Source organism: Quercus suber, unplaced genomic scaffold, assembly GCF_002906115.3.
Source record: "Quercus suber isolate HL8 unplaced genomic scaffold, Cork oak 2.0 scaffold_402, whole genome shotgun sequence".
Taxonomy (NCBI): domain Eukaryota; kingdom Viridiplantae; phylum Streptophyta; class Magnoliopsida; order Fagales; family Fagaceae; genus Quercus; species Quercus suber.
In genome coordinates this window covers 34,184-55,179 of record NW_027069853.1, presented here as the reverse complement: position 1 = coordinate 55,179, position 20,996 = coordinate 34,184, and the positions used below count along the sequence as shown (strand labels likewise).

At 34.6% G+C, this 20,996-nt stretch overlaps 2 protein-coding genes across 2 annotated transcripts; both read left to right on the top strand.

The window, feature by feature from the left end:
• The first annotated feature begins 3,286 nt into the window (after nucleotides 1–3,286).
• Nucleotides 3,287–6,957, top strand: LOC112034258 (G-type lectin S-receptor-like serine/threonine-protein kinase SD2-5). The gene is given in 2 exon segments (XM_024067068.2): nucleotides 3,287–5,171; nucleotides 5,174–6,957. Coding segments are annotated over 2 exon segments (2,286 nt in total). The 5' UTR covers nucleotides 3,287–4,390; the 3' UTR covers nucleotides 6,679–6,957.
• Nucleotides 6,958–12,343: 5,386 nt separating this feature from the next.
• LOC112034259 (probable methyltransferase PMT14) lies at nucleotides 12,344–20,195 on the top strand. Its single transcript, XM_065761240.1, has 7 exons — nucleotides 12,344–12,643; nucleotides 13,359–14,027; nucleotides 14,680–14,890; nucleotides 15,188–15,470; nucleotides 17,232–17,618; nucleotides 18,081–18,158; nucleotides 19,752–20,195. The coding sequence occupies exons 2-7, from the start codon at nucleotides 13,383–13,385 to the stop codon at nucleotides 19,987–19,989; spliced, it is 1,842 nt and encodes a 613-aa protein (XP_065617312.1). The 5' UTR covers nucleotides 12,344–12,643; nucleotides 13,359–13,382; the 3' UTR covers nucleotides 19,990–20,195.
• Nucleotides 20,196–20,996: the final 801 nt, after the last annotated feature.

The window sequence follows — 20,996 nt, the reverse complement described above, 5'->3', positions numbered from 1 at the left end:
TAGGTTTCAGAGGTATTTTGGTCATTTTTTGGGTTTTTTGGGGTATTTTGGTCATTTTAGAGATTTTGGAGATATTTTGGTCATTTTAGTGGTTTTTAAGCATATATGATGATTTAGAGATATCATGGGTATTTTGGTAATTTTAGAGGTTTCATGGGTATTTTGTTCATTTTAGAGATTTTGGGATAATTTTGGATGTCCAATGGTATTTTGGTAATTTTGGAGGTCAATAGGGTATTCAAGTAGTTTTAGAGGTATTTGGGTCATATTTGGTTAAATGGGTAGGTTACTAATTAAATGGGTTGGGTTGGTAATGGATAATTAATTTATATATAAACGGGTCATAAATGGATAAATGGGTAATTACACACCCAACCCATTTATGACCCAACCCGCCCATTTGCCACCCCTAGATGTGGGATGTGAGACGCGGGAAATGGGAGTGATTAAGTGAAGACAAAATGTTAACACAACAAAATTTTTATTAATATAATTACAAATGCCAATAGTTATCAAAGTTGAGTTTAATTGTTAAAAAAAATAATTGTACGTAAAAGAGCATAAACATAAACTAATAAATAAAAATATTCTAAATAATAATTAAAATTCACTTAACAACAAAAATTAATAAATTTATTGTATTTAGAAATAATAGATGATTTTCAAGATTTAATCTCAATAACAATAATTAATATTAATATGTTCATTGTATTAAGAAACAACATGTCATATGAACTAATAATTTATTTCTTATTCTCTTGCTAGTATTATGAAAAAAATTTGTAATAAGAAAACCACATAGACAACAAGATTTATCTCCTACCTAAGTTACATTTTCTTATTGATTTAAATTCTTAAATTTAGGAGCCTTGTAGCTCAATTGGTTGCCATTTTTTGTAATTCTTGTAGCAGTTGTATGTACATTTATATATGCTTCTTTTAAATTCTATTTTTATATTAAAATTTCAAAACTTTAAACTGAATAAAATATAAAAAATAAACGTAGGACCAAATTGTTTATAATATGAAATTTCATTAATATTAATATGTTCATTGTATTAAGAAACAACATGTCATATGAACTAATAATTTATTTCTTATTCTCTTGCTAGTATTATGAAAAAAATTTGTAATAAGAAAACCACATAGACAACAAGATTTATCTCCTACCTAAGTTACATTTTCTTATTGATTTAAATTCTTAAATTTAGGAGCCTTGTAGCTCAATTGGTTGCCATTTTTTGTAATTCTTGTAGCAGTTGTATGTACATTTATATATGCTTCTTTTAAATTCTATTTTTATATTAAAATTTCAAAACTTTAAACTGAATAAAATATAAAAAATAAACGTAGGACCAAATTGTTTATAATATGAAATTTCAGAGGCAATATCCAAATTTATTAAATTTAAGAGACTAACATTGAAGTTTTTTGATAATCAACTAACATTGAAGTTCCCCTCAAAAAACTAACAGTGAAGTTACACTAAGGCCTATTTGGACAAGCTGTTTCAAAATGTGCGTTTTAAAAACTAACGTTTTTAAAACGTGCATTTTGAAAACTCCATTTTAAAAACCACAGATAAGTTTTTGGTAAAAATGTGAAAATATGTGTTTTCTATTTTTAAAACTATATCAAGCATTTGAATAAATTGTTTTAAAAATAGCTGTTTTAAGTGTAAATTTCAAAAAAAAGGACTTCACTATATTGTTAGAGCATCTCCAATAATCTATGTAAAAGCAAAATATTCTCTATAATAGAGAATGAAACCAAAAAAAGCCACTCCAATAGATTCTCTATACCAAAAAAATTTTTTAGCTCACGAACAGTAACTCATCAAGTTTGGAAGATATGTAATTGTTAAAAAAAAGAATAAATAATGAATGAAGAAATAATATTTAAATGAGATAGAGAATGAGATAAAGAATCTATTAAAAAGTGTATTTAAAAAAATGAGTAAATAAAAATAAAAATTACTGTTTATTCTCTGAACAGTATAAAAATTTAATGAATTTACTAGAGATGCTCTTATTTACCATTTCACGACCGGTCATCTGTAATTCACAAACACTATAAGCACGATGGAGTTATCAACATAAATATATAAAAGTGAAAACTATTAAATAATTCAACACTCACTAAACTCAATAAATGCTAGTCCCACGTGTCAAAAGTTTGGTAACACCAATTCAAAATATCATCCGATGCTTTGAGAAAATCAAAAGCAAGTGTACTCTTTTGATCAAGCATATATAGTTACTCAGCATTTACATTGAAAAAGCAAAAGGTAAGAGCAGGGAAGAGTGGAGTGTAGAGAACGAAGTAACATAACAGAAGAAGCAAATCCATCATCGTTGAGTCCTTGGAGAAGAAGATGGTAAAAGAAAAATGTGAAGAATAATGAAGTCAAAGTCTTGAAGAAGAGGTGATTCTAACTTCATTTTGCAAAACTATTGTGCATTTTTCTTTCATTTTTCTCTTTCTTTCTGTTGGGTATCACTCACATTGGATAATATAGCCAGCTATTTGGGAGTATATTTGGTTTTTTGAACAAAAAAAATAGCCGTGCGAAAATGTTTTATTTACTCAATATTGAAAATGCAATTAGATACTGCTTCTTTTAAACCGCAGATTTGTGCGATTTCTAAACGTGATTGTTGCTGAAAACTGATTGATGCAATTAAATACCGTTTAGATACAACTTATTGTTACTGAAAACTGATCGTTGCTTGCTGAAAACACTGTAAGAAAATAATTTTTAAGTATATGAATAATATTGTGGATCTATTTTTAATAATTTTTAATGCATAAACAGTATATGTACAGTAAACCATATATACACTGTTTATAAACAGTAAAAATTGTCGCCCATTGAGCAAAAAAAAAAGAAAAATAAGAAAAGAAAAATTGCGTGAACAAAAACACAACGCCAGATTAATTTGTATCCAAACCGGCAATTAGCTGAAACAGCTTTTTTAAATGATGGTGTATATTACGTTTTGAATCAAACCAAGCGTTTTGCTCCAGGAAAACACCTATCCAAACGGGCGCTAAACTTCAATAACCAAAAATAAAAAATTACCCTAAATTCAAATTTCGAATAACCATGTCATAGTTATAAATATACTCATACCCGGGTAACAAAAAGTCATTCTTTAATTGCCACTTTTTACTGTCTGCTCCTTTAAAAACGAAAAAAATCACATGCTAATATACTATTATGGTTCTATATAGTCTATTTTCATTGTTCAACTCTTTCTCAAAAAAAAAAACTCTTTGACCGCACGAAAATTCATTGATCAACTCTTTGACAACATGAAAAAATCAAATGCCTCTACCCTTTGATCCCTTGGATAGATAGAGCGTTGTTCAGCAGAAATCATTGGATCTGTCAACCTTCATTAAACAAAGCTCTATGCATTTCCTAGAACTGTTGCGAAACCGCCTTACAATGTAAAACCAAAGTTGTTCAAACAAAACAACCTACCTCAGATCTCAAACTTCCAACTCTCCCTGTGATAAAAAGCAGAACACAGAAAGAGTCCCATTTCTGAAACAACAACAAAAAAATCCACTTTTTAATTTCTTCACCCTCACCCAACATATGATAATGAGGTAAACAAAAACAAAAACAAAAATCCCTGCTTCCTGTCTTATATACCATATTTTAGCTGAAATAGCTTCTCCTTGTTTATCCATTTCTTGTTCTTTTGTGATATATATTTCCTCTTCTTTTTTTCACATTATTTTATTGTGTTTTCTTTTCCTAACAACGTGGTCTCGTGTCATGGCTACGTGAGCAGTAGTAGTTCCATGCCAGTCATAATTTAAGTAGGTGGGCCTCTTTCAATTTATGGCCATGTGAAGTTTAGCTGGCCCTATCATCTCTCTCTCTCTCTCTCTCTCCTATCCTATTGGTTCTTTCTTCAGTATCAAATATAGAAATTCTGATCTTTAATCATGTTTCCTGATGTGCTTTCTTAAATTTCCTATTTTGGGTTTTACAAGCTTTGTTGCCAAAGTCTAAGTAAGGATTCAAAAGGAACTGGGTTGATATGACAGGGCATCTGAAGAGACTTTTTTGTAAGTGGGAACTGGGAACAAATAGGTTCTCTTTTTGTTAGTTATTATATTATGTTTCCATAACTTTTAGCTGAATTTTAGGACAATTCTGCAGTTTGGCAATTGACCCAATTGACATTTGTTCAAATTCTTAACCTTTTCCTTAGCGAGTTTTAGTTTTTGGGTTTTTGGTACTGTGTTCAAATGTAAACGCTTGAATGTCAATTTTTCTTTTTCCACATCCTCCTTACAATCTTCAATTCTATACTTCTTCCTAGACTTTTGGGTTTTCCCAAATTTGTGTGAGTCTTATGTTGTTGGATTAGCCATGGAAACTTGGAGCTTCTTTCGTTTCATGGGCTTCACATGGCTATCTGTTGTCCTTCTCTCTGAGACAAATTTGGCTAGTATTCAAAGTTTTGGCAAAATTCGGCCTGGGTTTCAAGCGTCTCAGATGTTATATATTGATAATAATGGATATTTTCTTTTATCCAACAACTCGAATTTTGCTTTTGGCTTCGTTACAACTTCAGATGTCACACTGTTCCTACTAGTAATCATCCATTTGCAGAGTTCAAGAACAGTCTGGTCCGCAAATAGAGATTCCCCAGTTGCAAATTCTGATCACTTTGTGTTTGATGCGAAGGGTAATGTGTACTTACAGAAAGGAAATGGTGTGGCTTGGTCAGCAGATACTAAAGGCAAAGGAGTTTCAGCAATTGAATTGCAGAACTCGGGAAATTTGGTTATGTATGGGAGTGGAAGTGAAATAGTTTGGCAGAGTTTTAAAAATCCCACAGATACCCTATTGCCAAACCAAGATTTTGTTGAAGGAATGAAGCTCGTAAGCAATCCTAGCTCTAAGAACTTGACTTATATTCTTGAGATCAAGTCGAGCGACATGATACTTTCTGCAGGTTTTCCAACTCCGCAGCCTTATTGGTCTATGGGGAAGGACAGCAGAAAGACAATCAATCAAGTTGGTGGAGTGGTCACTAATGCATCTCTCATTGCAAATTCATGGAATATCTATGATCAAAACAAAGACTTACAGTGGCAGTTTATTTTCTCAACCTACACTGACAAAAATGCCACTTGGATTGCAGTCCTAGTTGCAACACTGGGATTGTCTCTCCATGTGATCACTCAAACGGGCGTACAGAGCTTTTAAATGCTGGAAATGGGCTCAATTATTTTGCCCTTGGGTTCCTTACACCCACTTCTATTACTGATTTGAACAGTTGCAAAGCCTCCTGTGATGGTAACTGCTCTTGCCTTGCTTTATTCTTCCAAAACAGTACAGGTGCTTGTTTTCTACTTGACAGCATAGGTAGCTTCCAAAACTCTGGTAAAGGCTCTGGCTTCATTTCATACATTAAGGTCTTGAGTGATGGAGGCAGTGGCGTAAGTAATGGAGGAGGTGGAAGCAACCAAAAAGGCTTTCCATTTGTTGTGATTATATCTATTTCAACAATACTTATCATCATTGGTCTACTTTATGTGGGATTTCGATACTACAGAGCAAAGAGACAATTGCCTGAATCTCCACAGGAGACTTCAGAAGAGGATAATTTTTTGGAGAACTTGTCTGGGATGCCGATTCGTTTCAATTACAAAGACCTTCAAAGTGCAACTAATAACTTCTCTGTGAAGCTTGGGCAAGGAGGTTTTGGCTCAGTTTACAAAGGGTCTCTCCCTGATGGAACTCAACTGGCTGTGAAGAAGTTAGAAGGCATTGGACAAGGAAAGAAAGAGTTTCGAGCAGAAGTTAGCATCATTGGCAGCATCCATCATGTTCACTTGGTCAAGCTTAAAGGCTTCTGTGCTGAAGGAAGTCATCGGCTTCTTGTTTATGAGTACATGGCAAATGGGTCTTTGGATAAATGGATATTCAAGAAAAACAATGATGATCAGTTCCTGTTGGATTGGGACACCAGATTCAATATTGCATTGGGAACAGCAAAAGGACTAGCTTACCTCCATGAAGATTGCGATGCCAAGATTGTCCACTGTGATATAAAACCAGAAAATGTGCTTCTTGATGATAATTACCTTGCCAAAGTCTCAGATTTTGGATTAGCTAAGCTAATGACTCGAGAGCAAAGCCATGTTTTCACAACACTGAGGGGCACAAGGGGGTACCTTGCACCAGAGTGGATCACAAACTATGCCATATCAGAGAAAAGTGATGTTTATAGCTATGGGATGGTATTGTTAGAGATCATTGGTGGAAGAAAAAATTTTGAGCCAGAGGAAACTTCAGAGAAATCCCATTTCCCATCCTATGCTTTTAAGATGTTGGAAGAAGGGAAACTGCAAGACATCATCGATTCAAGACTGAATATAGATGTAAATGATGAGAGAGTTTCAACTGCCATTAAGGTTGCGTTGTGGTGCATACAGGAAGATATGCATCTAAGGCCATCAATGACCAAGGTTGTCCAAATGCTTGAAGGACTCATTGCTGTTCCTCACCCTCCCACTTCCTCTCCTCTGGGATTTCGCCTATATTCAAGTTTCTTTAGATCAGTCAGTGGGGAAGGCACTTCCTCAGGCCCATCAGACTGCAACAGCGATGCTTATCTTTCAGCTGTGCGGCTTTCTGGCCCAAGGTAACATTCAAAACAGTTACTGAAGATATGAGGTAGTGTTCCTGGATGAGTTATGTATTTTTTTCCTTAGTTTTAAGTTCTTGTAAATTTTTTATTTTTGAATATTCAATTTTGTAATACTAGCCATAGCTTGAGCTTTCTTACATGTTCGTGTGCTCCTGCTTGCTTTGTAAATAAATAGTCTTGATTATGATAATAATTTTGCAAAATCATTAAAAAAAAATCAAGAAATTTGATCCCATTTCATGATTTGAAATAAAAGAGGTGATGTCAAAGTTGTCAACACCCTTCTTCCACAAAGTAAAAGGGCTGAAAGAAAATATTAGAATGGAAGTGCATGTGTTATGGTTTGGGGTACCCTCTCTAATACTTAGCTAGATATATATATATATAAAAACATGATTCACAGTCCACCAGTTAATGCTTTAATGGTCTATCTTAATTCTTACCATTTGAGCCTGCTATCCATATTTCATTGCGAGTTCTTGGATATCATTATGCTGAACAAGGACGATTCCAATGTTTTTGATCAGGAAGGTGCCAGTTAGGTTATATTGTACAATGGCAGATCACTTCATGGTTTTGGTCCAAGCTAGAAAAAACCAAAAGAGCATAATACTCGAACCAATTACTTAACACACACCCCCCCCCCCCCCCTCCCCCCCGAACCCTATTAAAAATAAAAGGAACCAGTTCTAATCTAAACTTTTAGATTTAGATAGAAAATTGTAAATTAAGAGAAAAGAATGATACACTACCCCTCATGTTTTCATTATTTATGCATTGTTTATAAATGTAAATTCGTCTTTTTTTAAGAATGAGTATTTGGTGGGAGAGGAATGCTAGGACATTTGATGAAACTAATGTCTCAGTGCTTGAGTTGAAGTCATTTTGGATCAGAACAATTAGGGGTTTTGCTTCTTTGTTGGTTTCTTGGAATTTTTAGAGCTTAGGTTTTTCCTTTTTTCATTATCTTTTGTGTATCTCTTATATACTAACTGCGGACAAGTGCTACATTTTAATCTCTATGGACTCCCATATTAGCTGTCTGTTGCTATATAGAGATGCTTTTTGCAACTTTGGCAAGATGTTTGTAACAAGATATTTTTGAATTTCACTACAACATAGATGAGTCAGAACATAATGCACCTAATATATAATGCCTTCTACAACTTTGTCACATGCTACTGAGCAACCTGCTTCACGGTCAAGTAATTTTCAGTTTGCCTATTACAAGGCAAATAAAAATATTGTCAACATGAGCATTTCATTGACTAATCATGGTAAAGCACTGTGAAACACATAGGTGCTAAGATTTTTCATACATCTGTAACTTCAATAAGCATGTAAGTGGGATCAAAATGTTAATTTGGAGGATGGGCTCAAATATATGAACCAGAGACCAGCATACACCTATTTTTCTAATGCTCTGTATCTTGAACAATCTGGTTTGGAACATGTGGAGGCCTTCAGCCAGTTCTACTCACTATAACAAACAATCCAGACAATGCAAAGTTTTTTCTCTCTGAGGGAAACAGACATTGCAAAGTCGGTCAGAGATTTTTGGAGTATTTTGGATATTCATAGTTCATTTTAGTTATTTTTGCGGTTCCAAAGATATTTTGGTTATTTTAGACTAATTTGGCATGACCCAAGTCCTAAGAACTAAACATGGGCTTTAAAATAAAAGAAGACCAATAAATTTTTCTCCCTCGGCCGACGCATATACTCATTTCAAGAAAATAGAATCAAGGGCCATAACCAAACTCTCCTCTTTGGGCTGACCCACTCAAAAAAAAAAATCCTTAAATTGGGCCTAAAACCCATGAATCCGTTCCACTAAAATGAAAAGTCGTTTGGGCTTTCTTTTAAAATTCAGCTTTGTACAATTATGACAAAATCCGAAAGCTCAAATGGATTAAGCCCAAAAAATTACACATTTTAGAAAATTAAGAATCCTCAGCCCAATTGGCTATCTTTTTCTTTTCATGTAACAAAAAAGAAGAAGGTAAAGATGTAAAATTATTCAAGTGCATGAATCTGTGTAAACTTGACTAATAATCACTTTGCGTGACTAAATAGACACCATGTGCAGATGTGCTGTGATCACTTTAAACAGCTAATCACGGGCAGTGGGGCCACTAAACTGAACAAGATCCAATTTCTACTTTCTTTTAGGCTTGTGACTATAATGAATGTTAAGTTCTTAATTATTTATATAATTTTTGTCGCAACTTATCAACTTACTGCATAGTAATGAGTTGTAAACTCATATGAATACTGTCTTTTTTTCTATTATTAACAACTTATCACCTACCGAGTTAAAGCAAAAAAACATTGAGAAATTTGAGAATTTTATTGTAATCCTATCATGTTTTTTTTCCCGCAGTGGATGATGACAGCTGTGTTGGTGGATAACTCCAAAATAAATAGTCCTCCAAATTTCCAACTCTTCCCATGAAGAAGTGGATTACTGCTACTACTCAAACTATTTACGTATCTAATTCTAATCTAATACTATAAAGCATCTAACTTCAAATTTAAATAAGTTATAAAAGCTCAAACTCTCTCTCTCTCTCTCTCCAATTTGCACGCGCAAACTATCTGTCTCTGTGGCTCACTGTTACTAGCACTGAATAAGTGTGGGAGATTCAGAGTGAAGGAGAGAGAGACCCTTAACTACATAGCTGGTAGAACCCACTTCAAAATCGTCATATCATCTTTTTGGAGCCATTGACTACTGTCCGTCTCTCTCTCACTCTCTCTGGTAAAGCATTTGATCTCCTTTTCTTATTCTTTTTCTTTTTTGGGTTTTTACTGTGTATTCTTATAAGATCTATGCACTTGTGTTTTTTCCTTCTTCTGGGTATTTGAGAAGCTTGCGATTTCTTAAGAGTTTCTACTTTAGTTCTGCTGCTTGTTGTTTATGAGTTCTTTTTGTTATCTAGACACTCAAATATGTCAGATTTGGCTGTAAAGTTCCATTAGTTTACCGACTTGATAAAGCAATAGAAGAGATCTCTGTAGCTGTTTTAGATTGTATAATGGAGAAAATTCCAGTATGCCACTTCTTGATTTAATTAAATCCATATTTTTATTATAGCAATGAGAATTGGCCTGCCAATAAATCGTAGTGTGTAAATAACTGATGTAAAGAGATATTGATCATGATGTGATTGTAAATTCACATTTTGAATGCAAGCACTATTGTCTAAAAGAGTGAAACTATGTGCTGGAGTTGCATTTTTTTAATTGTCCCAATTGGTCATTATCTTTAGATTTAAATTGATCAATTTTTTTACATGAAGCCTCTTGGATATATGTTTATGTAATAGTTAAACTAGTCAATACACTTATTCTGGTTATAGATAAATATTACATAGTTGGTACAGTTATAAATGAATTTTCCCCAAGATTAATATTACTTCTCAAACCTTGATGATATGTTTCAAGGTTTTGCTTTCTAATTTTGCTGCACAATAATGTAGGTTTGAGGGAATTGTCTTAATCATATGATGGGCTCCAAGTATCACTTACCAGGCTACAGAACACGAGGCACTTTGTCTATACTTATCGTTATTGGTTTGTGCTGTTTCTTTTACCTTTTGGGAGCATGGCAGAAGAGTGGTTTCAGAAAAGGTGATGGCATACCATTGGAAATAACCAGGCAGACAGATTGCAATAACGTTACCATTCTAGATTTTGAGGCTCATCACAATGATCTTGAAATTATTGAACATGATGAACCCAGAGCCAAAGTGTTCAAGCCTTGTGACATCCAATATACTGATTATACTCCTTGCCAAGAACAAGACCGAGCAATGAAATTCCCAAGGGAAAATATGATATACAGGGAAAGACATTGCCCTCCAGAGGAGGAAAAATTGCACTGTCTTATCCCAGCACCCAAGGGATATGTGACTCCATTCCCTTGGCCTAAAAGCCGGGACTATGTCCACTATGCTAATGTTCCTTATAAACATCTGACTGTTGAGAAGGCAGTCCAGAATTGGGTGCAGTTTCAGGGAGATGTGTTCAAATTTCCAGGTGGGGGAACAATGTTTCCTCAAGGCGCGGATTACAACATAGATGAGTCAGAACATAATGCACCTAATATATAATGCCTTCTACAACTTTGTCACATACTACTGAGCAACCTGCTTCACGGTCAAGTAATTTTCAGTTTGCCTATTACAAGGCAAATAAAAATATTGTCAACATGAGCATTTCATTGACTAATCATGGTAAAGCACTGTGAAACACATAGGTGCTAAGATTTTTCATACATCTGTAACTTCAATAAGCATGTAAGTGGGATCAAAATGTTAATTTGGAGGATGGGCTCAAATATATGAACCAGAGACCAGCATACACCTATTTTTCTAATGCTCTGTATCTAGAACAATCTGGTTTGGAACATGTGGAGGCCTTCAGCCAGTTCTACTCACTATAACCAACAATCCAGACAATGCAAAGTTTTTTCTCTCTGAGGGAAACAGACATTGCAAAGTCGGTCAGAGATTTTTGGAGTATTTTGGATGTTCGTAGTTCATTTTAGTTATTTTTGCGGTTCCAAAGATATTTTGGTTATTTTAGACTAATTTGGCATGACCCAAGTCCTAAGAACTAAACATGGGCTTTAAAATAAAAGAAGACCAATAAATTTTTCTCCCTCGGCCGACGCATATACTCATTTCAAGAAAATAAAATGAAGGGCCATAACCAAACTCTCCTCTTTGGGCTGACCCACTCAAAAAAATCCTTAAATTGGGCCTAAAACCCATGAATCCGTTCCACTACAATGAAAAGTCGTTTGGGCTTTCCTTTAAAATTCAGCTTTGTACAATTACGACAAAATCCGAAAGCTCAAATAGATTAGGCCCAAAAAATCACAAATTTTAGAAAATTAAGAATCCTCAGCCCAATTGGCTATCTTTTTCTTTTCAAGTAACAAAAAAGAAGAAGGTAAAGATGTAAAATTATCGTGTTAAGCACTGTTTTAAAGAGGCTAACAGGTGTGCAGATGTTTTGGCAAGGCTGGGTTCGAATCAAGAAAATGATTTCCTTGTTTTTAGAAGTCCGCCTGTGGACGTATTGGACTTTCTTATAGCTGATGCCAATGGTCTGTACTTAAACAGAATATGGTCTGAGCCTATTTTGGCCGGTTAGCTTTAGTAATACAATCCATTTTACCAAAAAAAAAAAAAAAAGATGTAAAATTATTCAAGTGCATGAATCTGTGTAAACTTGAATAATAATCACTTTGCGTGACTAAATAGACACCATGTGCGGATGTGCTGTGATCACTTTAAACAGCTAATCACGGGCAGTGGGGCCACTAAACTGAACAAGATCCAATTTCTACTCCCTTTTAGGCTTGTGACTATAATGAATGTTAAGTTCTTAATTATTTATATAATTTTTTTCGCAACTTATCACGTGATGTTCATAACTTACTGCATAGTAATGAGTTGTGAACTCATATGAATACTGTCTTTTTTTTCTATTATTAACAACTTATCACATAAAAACATTGAGAAATTTGAGAATTTTATTGTAATCCTAACATGTTTTTTTTCCCGCAGTGGATGATGACAGCTGTGTTGGTGGATAACTCCAAAATAAATAGTCCTCCAAATTTCCAACTCTTCCCATGAAGAAGTGGATTACTGCTACTACTCAAACTATTTACGTATCTAATTCTAATCCAATACTATAAAGCATCTAACTTCAAATTTAAATAAGTTATAAAAGCTCAAACTCTCTCTCTCTCCAATTTGCACGCGCAAACTATCTGTCTCTGTGGCTCACCGTTACTAGCACTGAATAAGTGTGGGAGATTCAGAGTGAAGGAGAGAGAGACCCTTAACTACATAGCTGGTAGAACCCACTTCAAAATCGTCATATCATCTTTTTGGAGCCATTGACTACTGTCCGTCTCTCTCTCTCTCTCTCTCTCTCTCTCTCTGGTAAAGCATTTGATCTCTTTTTTCTTTTTCTTTTTTGGGTTTTTACTGTGTATTCTTATAAGATCTATGCACTTGTGTTTTTTCCTTCTTCTGGGTATTTGAGAACCTTGCGATTTCTTAAGAGTCTCTACTTTAGTTCTGCTGCTTGTTGTTTATGAGTTCTTTTTGTTATCTAGACACTCAAATATGTCAGATTTGGCTGTAAAGTTCCATTAGTTTACCGACTTGATAAAGCAATAGAAGAGATCTCTGTAGCTGTTTTCGATTGTATAATGGAGAAAATTCCAGTATGCCACTTCTTGATTTAATTAAATCCATATTTTTATTATAGGAATGAGAATTGGCCTGCCAATAAATCATAGTGTGTAAATAACTGATGTAAAGAGATATTGATCATGATGTGATTGTAAATTCACATTTTGAATGCAAGCACTATTGTCTAAAAGAGTGAAACTATGTGCTGGAGTTGCATTTTTTTAATTGTCCCAATTGGTCATTATCTTTAGATTTAAATTGATCTATTTTTTAGATGAAGCCTCTTGGATATATGTTTATGCAATAGTTAAACTAGTCAATACACTTATTCTGGTTATAGATGAATATTACATAATTGGTACAGTTATAAATGAATTTTCCCCAAGATTAATATTACTTCTCAACCCTTGATGATATGTTTCAAAGTTTTGCTTTCTAATTTTGATGCACAATAATGTAGGTTTGAGGGAATTGTCTTAATCATATGATGGGCTCCAAGTATCACTTACCAGGCTACAGAACACGAGGCACGTTGTCTATACTTATCGTTATTGGTTTGTGCTGTTTCTTTTACCTTTTGGGAGCATGGCAGAAGAGTGGTTTCAGAAAAGGTGATGGCATACCATTGGAAATAACCAGGCAGACAGATTGCAACAACGTTACCATTCTAGATTTTGAGGCTCATCACAATGATCTTGAAATTATTGAACATGATGAACCCAGAGCCAAAATGTTCAAGCCTTGTGACATCCAATACACTGATTATACTCCTTGCCAAGAACAAGACCGAGCAATGAAATTCCCAAGGGAAAATATGATATACAGGGAAAGACATTGCCCTCCAGAGGAGGAAAAATTGCACTGTCTTATCCCAGCACCCAAGGGATATGTGACTCCATTCCCTTGGCCTAAAAGCCGGGACTATGTCCACTATGCTAATGTTCCTTATAAACATCTGACTGTTGAGAAGGCAGTCCAGAATTGGGTGCAGTTTCAGGGAGATGTGTTCAAATTTCCAGGTGGGGGAACAATGTTTCCTCAAGGCGCGGATGCATATATTGATGAACTTGCATCTGTTATTCCAATTGCAGATGGCACTGTCAGAACAGCACTGGATACCGGTTGTGGAGTATGTTGATTGTTCAAATTACAATGATTTATTTATTTATTGTTTATGTGTCTACATATATGCACATAGTAATATTCGTCAATATTTTAGAACTCAAATTGTTCCCAATCCCCCCCTTCCCAATCTTCCTTCTCCCTCTAGCTTGCCTGGATGCATGTTGAGCCCTTGAACTGTCTGTTTTCTTTCCAGTTCAGAAGCCTTTAACAAATAACTCAATTAGGCCTCTTCCTCTCTGTGTTACATGGAAATTATAAAATAGAGATGCTTGTGCATAATGTCTGTCTTGATGTCATTGTTAAAATGCCAATGCCTGTACTGAGGCCTGAAAGTCACAAGTGGTTGATGTATCTTCCTTGAAGGGCTTGATATATTGCTAATCAACATTAGCTTTATGCTCTTGAATACCCATCTTGTAGGTTCTATTCTGGACTACTTGGCATTTGTTTTGGGGTTTAAACTATCCATATGAAAGTAATTTATTTCTGACAAGGTTCACATTATAATTATATAATAGAATTTATTGCTCCAATTTATAGTATCAATATGATGGCGGTAGCTCATTTGTTATTTCTACAAGCTGCCTAATCTGCTTCACAGTTAGCTTTTCAATTCAGTAATGGTTGCTGGACTAATGATTCTGTTCATAAAACAGGTTGCAAGCTGGGGTGCATACTTGCTGAAAAGAAATGTATTGGCTATGTCCTTTGCACCAAGGGACAATCATGAAGCACAGGTTCAGTTTGCATTGGAGCGAGGTGTTCCTGCTATTATAGGTGTTCTTGGATCAATAAATCTTCCATACCCATCAAGAGCCTTTGATATGGCTCAGTGCTCTCGATGTCTAATCCCATGGACTGCAAATGGTAAGTGCTAGGAATGTCCAATATCTTGGTTGACAATCTTGTATTGATCTTTGTATTTTTTGTATTATGCAAAAAGTACTTAAACTTAGGCCTGTTTGTTTCAGCATAAAATGTTTTGTGTGTTTTGGTGTGACTGAAAATGCTAGTCAGTGGGAAATGTTTTCTGTAGTTAATGAAAAATCACACCAAAATGGTAGAAAATCGTTTAAAAAATGGACTCTCAATTTAGAACTTAGGTGGTAGAATTTTTTTTGTACCTGGTGAAAGTTAATTTCACATATGAACCTCTCTATACAGATGGAATGTACCTCATGGAAGTTGATCGAGTTCTCAGACCTGGTGGATACTGGATTTTGTCCGGCCCTCCAATCAATTGGAAGACTTATTACCAAACATGGAAGCGGTCTAAGGAGGATCTCAATGCTGAGCAAACAAAGATTGAAAAGCTGGCTGAACTGCTTTGCTGGGAAAAGAAGTATGAGAAGGGAGATATCGCTATCTGGAGAAAAAAATTAAATGCCAAATCCTGCCAAAGAAACTCTGCCAATATATGTACATCAAAGGATGCTGATGATGTCTGGTGAGTCCCTGTGATGCTATGATGTTATAGTTGCTATAATGTTATTTCCTGTTAGAGGTATGACATTTTTACTTGTATAACACATTTGGTACTACCAGCAATGTTCATTTATAATTTATGGTTGAAAAAATCTTGCTCGATTATATTTTTACTAGGTTTCTGTGATATTGTTCACTGTCTGAGGTATGAGATGGTCACTTGTCTTTGATACTTCAGCCATCAGTCAGTCATTTTATGGTTTAAGGGAATTTGAATTTTTTCTTAATTGTGTTTGTTTTGTTATAGTTATTCACTGTTAGAGTTATGAAACAATTCTATCAATTGAAATCTTTGGTACTTATTCTTTTAAACAGTTGTCCTATTATACTTATTAATGCTTGAAGAAATACTATGGTCATGGATTACTTTAGTGCTGCCTTCAAGCTTCATGTTTGCTAAGTTTCCCCATAAATGAGCTAGCCAAAGTTAGAAGCATGTCTTTGTGCCCTAAAGTTTGACCAAATTTCCAATTTGGTCCCTAGAGTTTCAAAAGTAACAATCAAATCCTTGAAAAATGTAAAATGATCCAAATTTGGTCCTTACAATACTCAAAATGCTAATATGTCATCTGATTGGGCACATTTATAATTTTAAAAAAAAAAGGTTTAGGTGTCTTAAAAAAATAGATGTGAGCAGCACAAACGGATAAAAGTGCCACACTATTGGACCATCTGGTACTGTGGTTATACGTTTTCCTTGCTAGATTGGCTGGCTGGCTTTAAGTAGTCACTCCTTTTCCTCACTAGAGGAGTTCCTTGACTTATGTCATTTTGATGCTATTTGTAGCTTCCTTACTGCTTATGTACTTGGGAGTTACTTCATTTTCTTTTCAATAAAAGTCTTATTACTTATCAAAAAAAATCTGGCACTATGATGCCACGTGGCTTGGGTTCTCATATCTAGGCTACGCTGATAGTGTGACATTTTAAAACTATTTAGGCTGAATGCATGTATTTTGGAAGACTCCTAGACCATTTTTTGTTGTAAATGCGTCTAGACAGATGATACATCAGCGTTTTGTGTAATGTAAGGATTTGATTGCTATTTTTGAAAAGCTAGGGACCAAATTGGAAAATTGGATGAATTTTAAGGACTGTGGTATTTGCCTAACAAAAATTATAATGAAACCATTGTGAAGTTGTGTCATCCAACACACAGAATCCTAACTCCCTATGATCTATTTATCTATTTCTTTGTGAATACTTGTTCTTTTTTTACTTCAACTTAGGCAACTGCATGCTGTGCAACTAAGCTTCATTCTCTGTTATGTGGAGGCAGCACATGCTCATCTAAGTAGTGGTTGGGAGGAATGGACTTTCGTATGTATAACTTAATATGTTGTTGGTATGTATCCATGACAATTAACTGCCTGATATATGGGATATCATGGTGTGTTACACTTTGTTGTTCTGTACTGGTTGAATCAATCCAATTTGGGCCAGTATGGATTAACACTAGCACAATTGTGCCTCGAAATTCCATTTAGTTGATAAATAAGGGTTGAATCTACAACCATCTAATTTGATCAACTCCCTTCTTTTTGGTAAAACGTTATATAAAAATCTATGAATTTGCCTTACTCCAAATAAATGTTGGCATTGAATTTTAATGTTTTGCAAATCTAGTGATAGACTTTTCAGATGTTTTTGTTTTTCTCAAAATTGTTAAAATTGTTGCTTTTGGTATTATCATCCTAATTCTTATTTTTGTGGTGTATATTAGGTACAAGAAAATGGGCACATGCGTAACTCCTTTCCCTGAGGTAAGTAGTGAAGATGAAGTAGCAGGAGGGGAGTTGAAGAAGTTTCCAGCGAGGCTTTTTGCAGTTCCTCCCCGAATAGCTAAGGGATCCATTGAAGGGGTTACAGCAGAATCTTATGAAGAGGACAATAAACTTTGGAAAAAACGTTTAAATGCCTACAAAAGGATCAATAGATTGATTGGCACTACAAGATATCGGAATGTGATGGATATGAATGCAGGCCTTGGAGGATTTGCAGCAGCACTTGAATCACCAAAATCTTGGGTGATGAGTGTGGTGCCTACAATTTCCGAGAACACTTTAGGTGTTATCTATGAGAGAGGTCTAATTGGCATGTATCATGACTGGTATGTCCCTACAATTTTCTCTCTCTTTGTTGCCCACTTAAAGTCTCTTACACTATCCCTATATTTTTATGTACTGTAATTGCTGAGATTTGTTAGCATGAGAGTTTTAATTGCAATTTTGATAAAGATGAAAATCTGTTATTATATGACCAACTAATAGCTGCTTACATTGAATTTGAATTTTTTGGTACATTTTCAGAGGGATTCATTTATAAGCTTCCTTTTTCTTCTTTTTGTTGATAGCATAGCAACTTCTTTTGCAACTCATTAAGCATATGTGCAATATGGTTGCTAATTAATTTTTTCAAATTTTTTGGTTTTGTCTATCACAATGCTGAGGGCAACATAAGAATGTCAAATAGTTCAAGCTTTCATTCTTGTTACCAGTTCCATTCCATTATCACAATGCCAAAGGCTATGTAATCTCAATAACATTTTTATTCCCTATGTATCTTTGTTCAGGTGTGAAGGCTTCTCTACATACCCAAGGACATATGATCTTATTCATGCTAGTGGTGTATTCAGCTTGTACCAGAACAGGTAAGCCTCTTCTTCTTGTTCTTCTTCTTCCTGTACGCGAAGTCATATCAGGTTTTGGCGACTTTAAATTAATTGACCTGGAAGCCTTAAGTCGACAATTGTTTTTGTAGTCATAGGTTCTTAATTTCCAGGTATTTTCATATCATGTGTATATATATAGACACACACACACACATATATATATAACCTGGAAGCCTTAAGTCGACAATTGTTTTTGTAGTCATAGGTTCTTAATGTCTAGGTATTTTCATATCATATATATATATATATATATATATCATTTTCATGCTAATGTGTTCTACTTTATTGGAACTCAGCAAAAAGCTATGATGCTATAAATTGTAAACAACATAGGAGCGCCCACTAACTTTTCGGTGAGGTTTTGAATCAATGATGAAAAATTCGAGTTAGACCCCCAAACAACTAGAAGCAGATGAATTGATTGATTCCAAACAGATTAGCACAAAGAGACAACACAAACAAGTACCTCAACCACAGTTATCAATCACCAAATCAAAAGCAATAAAGATACTGAAAGCAATAAACAACACAGATCTGGAAACAAAGTGGAAAACAATGAAGAAACTCTTTAAAGGAAAAACTACTCCAGAGGATTCAACCCCTTATGCCAAAAAAAGAAACAATTACAATAGCCTACTTACAAAACCTTTGTAGCTAAATGCTCTATGTAACCTTAGCGAATGCCCTGCTTGCCTTCCCACCTAGTGGTCCTAGAACTCCGAAATTTTTCTACAGGAACTTTCTTTATGAATAACCTTGTCCACAAGGACCTGGAAATCCGATGCTCCAAAGAATTCTTTGGAGGTTTCTATCAATGAATTCACTGACAAAGGGTTGGGTTTTGTGTGGTTTGGATGAATAAAACTCAGTGTTTTAAGCTCAGGGCTCTAGGAACTCTCAAAATGTATCTCTAAAAAATATGGAGGAATTTAGGACTCTTTAAGCTCAAGGAGGTTTGGTTCTTAGATTTGTTCATGTATAACAGCCTTTCACTCTCTTTGTAGCAAGGGTTGGTTGATATAGAGCAAACTAGGTAAATAGGTGACACAACAATTCAATTTACTATTCACACAATTTTCGGTCAAGTGCAGGTTTCACATTCTGTCTAATTTTCTGTCAAGTGAGGTCCCAAGAACTTTCTGTCTCACGTTCACTCAAGCAAGAATGATTTCGATTGAGCGAGTATTCTAAAGCTTAAATTTTTCAATTTGCTTCTTGGCTCAACTTAGCACAACTCAAACATCAATGAATTACCCTTACCACACTTTGGTTTGACATAGGAATTTAGTCAACAATCTAAAACCTAACAAATGATAACAATGGCTTTCCATGCTTTATTTTTTCTTGAGAGCTAAAGTGGAAATAGCACTAATACTATACGCGCAAAAAGCTCTGTAACTACTTGATCTCCTATACTTAGTAAAAAAAAAATAGATTGCTGCAATTTATATGATCTTAATTTATTAGCTAAATCCTGGTTATATGGGGGTTTTCTTCTGATAGACAACCTCATTTGTAAGAAGTTTTTACCACCTTTAAGTTATGACAAAATATATGTAAATGCTTGAATAGGTGCCAACTGGAAGACATCCTTCTGGAGATGGATAGGATATTGAGGCCTGAAGGGGCTGTCATCTTGAGGGATGAAGTTGATGTCATGAACAAGGTTAAGAAAATTGCTGGAGGCATGAGATGGACTATCAGGCTGATGGATCATGAGGATGGTCCCCTTGTGCCTGAGAAGATATTGGTTGCAGTCAAACAATATTGGGTTGGCGGCAGCGGAAACAGCACATCCAGTAATAAATAAACCAGATCATTGTTTGCTTTGGAGTAGATGGAGTCAAGGAGCTGAGATCCTCATAGATGGCACGTGTAATTATTTTTATCCTCATTAGTATTCTTGTTTTTATTTTTAAAAAATTTTGATAAACTGTTACAACCAACTAGTGGGGAGGGGGATTTGAACCCTGATTCTCCTTATAAATGAGACAGGTCGATGTTATTGAGTTACAAGGCTCTTATTCTGATGTCCTTAGTTGATTTTGGAGGTAATATTAGAAAAAAGGTTCGCAGATACTATTTCAAGAACATTGCTGTGATGATGTTTAGCAAGACACCTATTATCATCGTATGTTCTTCAAACAAAAACACAAAAAATCATAATATGAAAATTTGTTTTTATTGTCCTTTTAATTTATTATGTGTCTTTACTGCTCGAAACTTGCATCGGAGGCCCTTAAAAATATTACAGAGGTTGGTTCTGCTTAGGCCCAATTAAGAGCCCTTTTACAGTTGGAGTGACCTCAAAACTAATCTCGACGGAGGAAAATCGATAGCTACAATTAGGAAAAAGAGATTTGGATTTCAATGTTTTTGTTGAGTCAGTTGAATTACAAGCTTTTTGGTGCAAATAGTATTAGTTTTGGGATCCAAATATTTGTTAAGATACGTGCTACGTCTATAATATTTTCATTATACTTTTACAACAAATTCTACTTAGGTGGTAATTTCTAATATGAACTCATTACTAAATTTATGTTTTTGTCCATCAATAACAACCAATAGCAATCTGCTATTTAGGACTTATTGTGAAAATGTTGTGAACATAACATTTCTCATTTGTTAATGAATCATTTTAGAAAAGTTTTGATATTATTGTTATGAAAAATATAAAAAGATATCAAAAAAATTATTTATTTTTTCCTCTCTCCATAAAAGGTTTTTAAAAATATTTTTTAAACTAATCCCTTGAGGTATCCGTTAACTTTTCAGGTTTGTTTTGTTGCACATAGCTGTTTATATTGCTAACACTTT

Coding starts and splice junctions, on each gene's coding strand:
- LOC112034259 (XM_065761240.1), top strand. CDS start 13,383: ATGATGGGCTCCAAGTATCACTTACCAGGCTACAGAACACGAGGCACG. Junction 14,028..14,679: donor CACTGGATACCGGTTGTGGA/GTATGTTGATTG, acceptor TTCATAAAACAG/GTTGCAAGCTGGGGTGCATA. Junction 14,891..15,187: donor AATCCCATGGACTGCAAATG/GTAAGTGCTAGG, acceptor CTCTCTATACAG/ATGGAATGTACCTCATGGAA.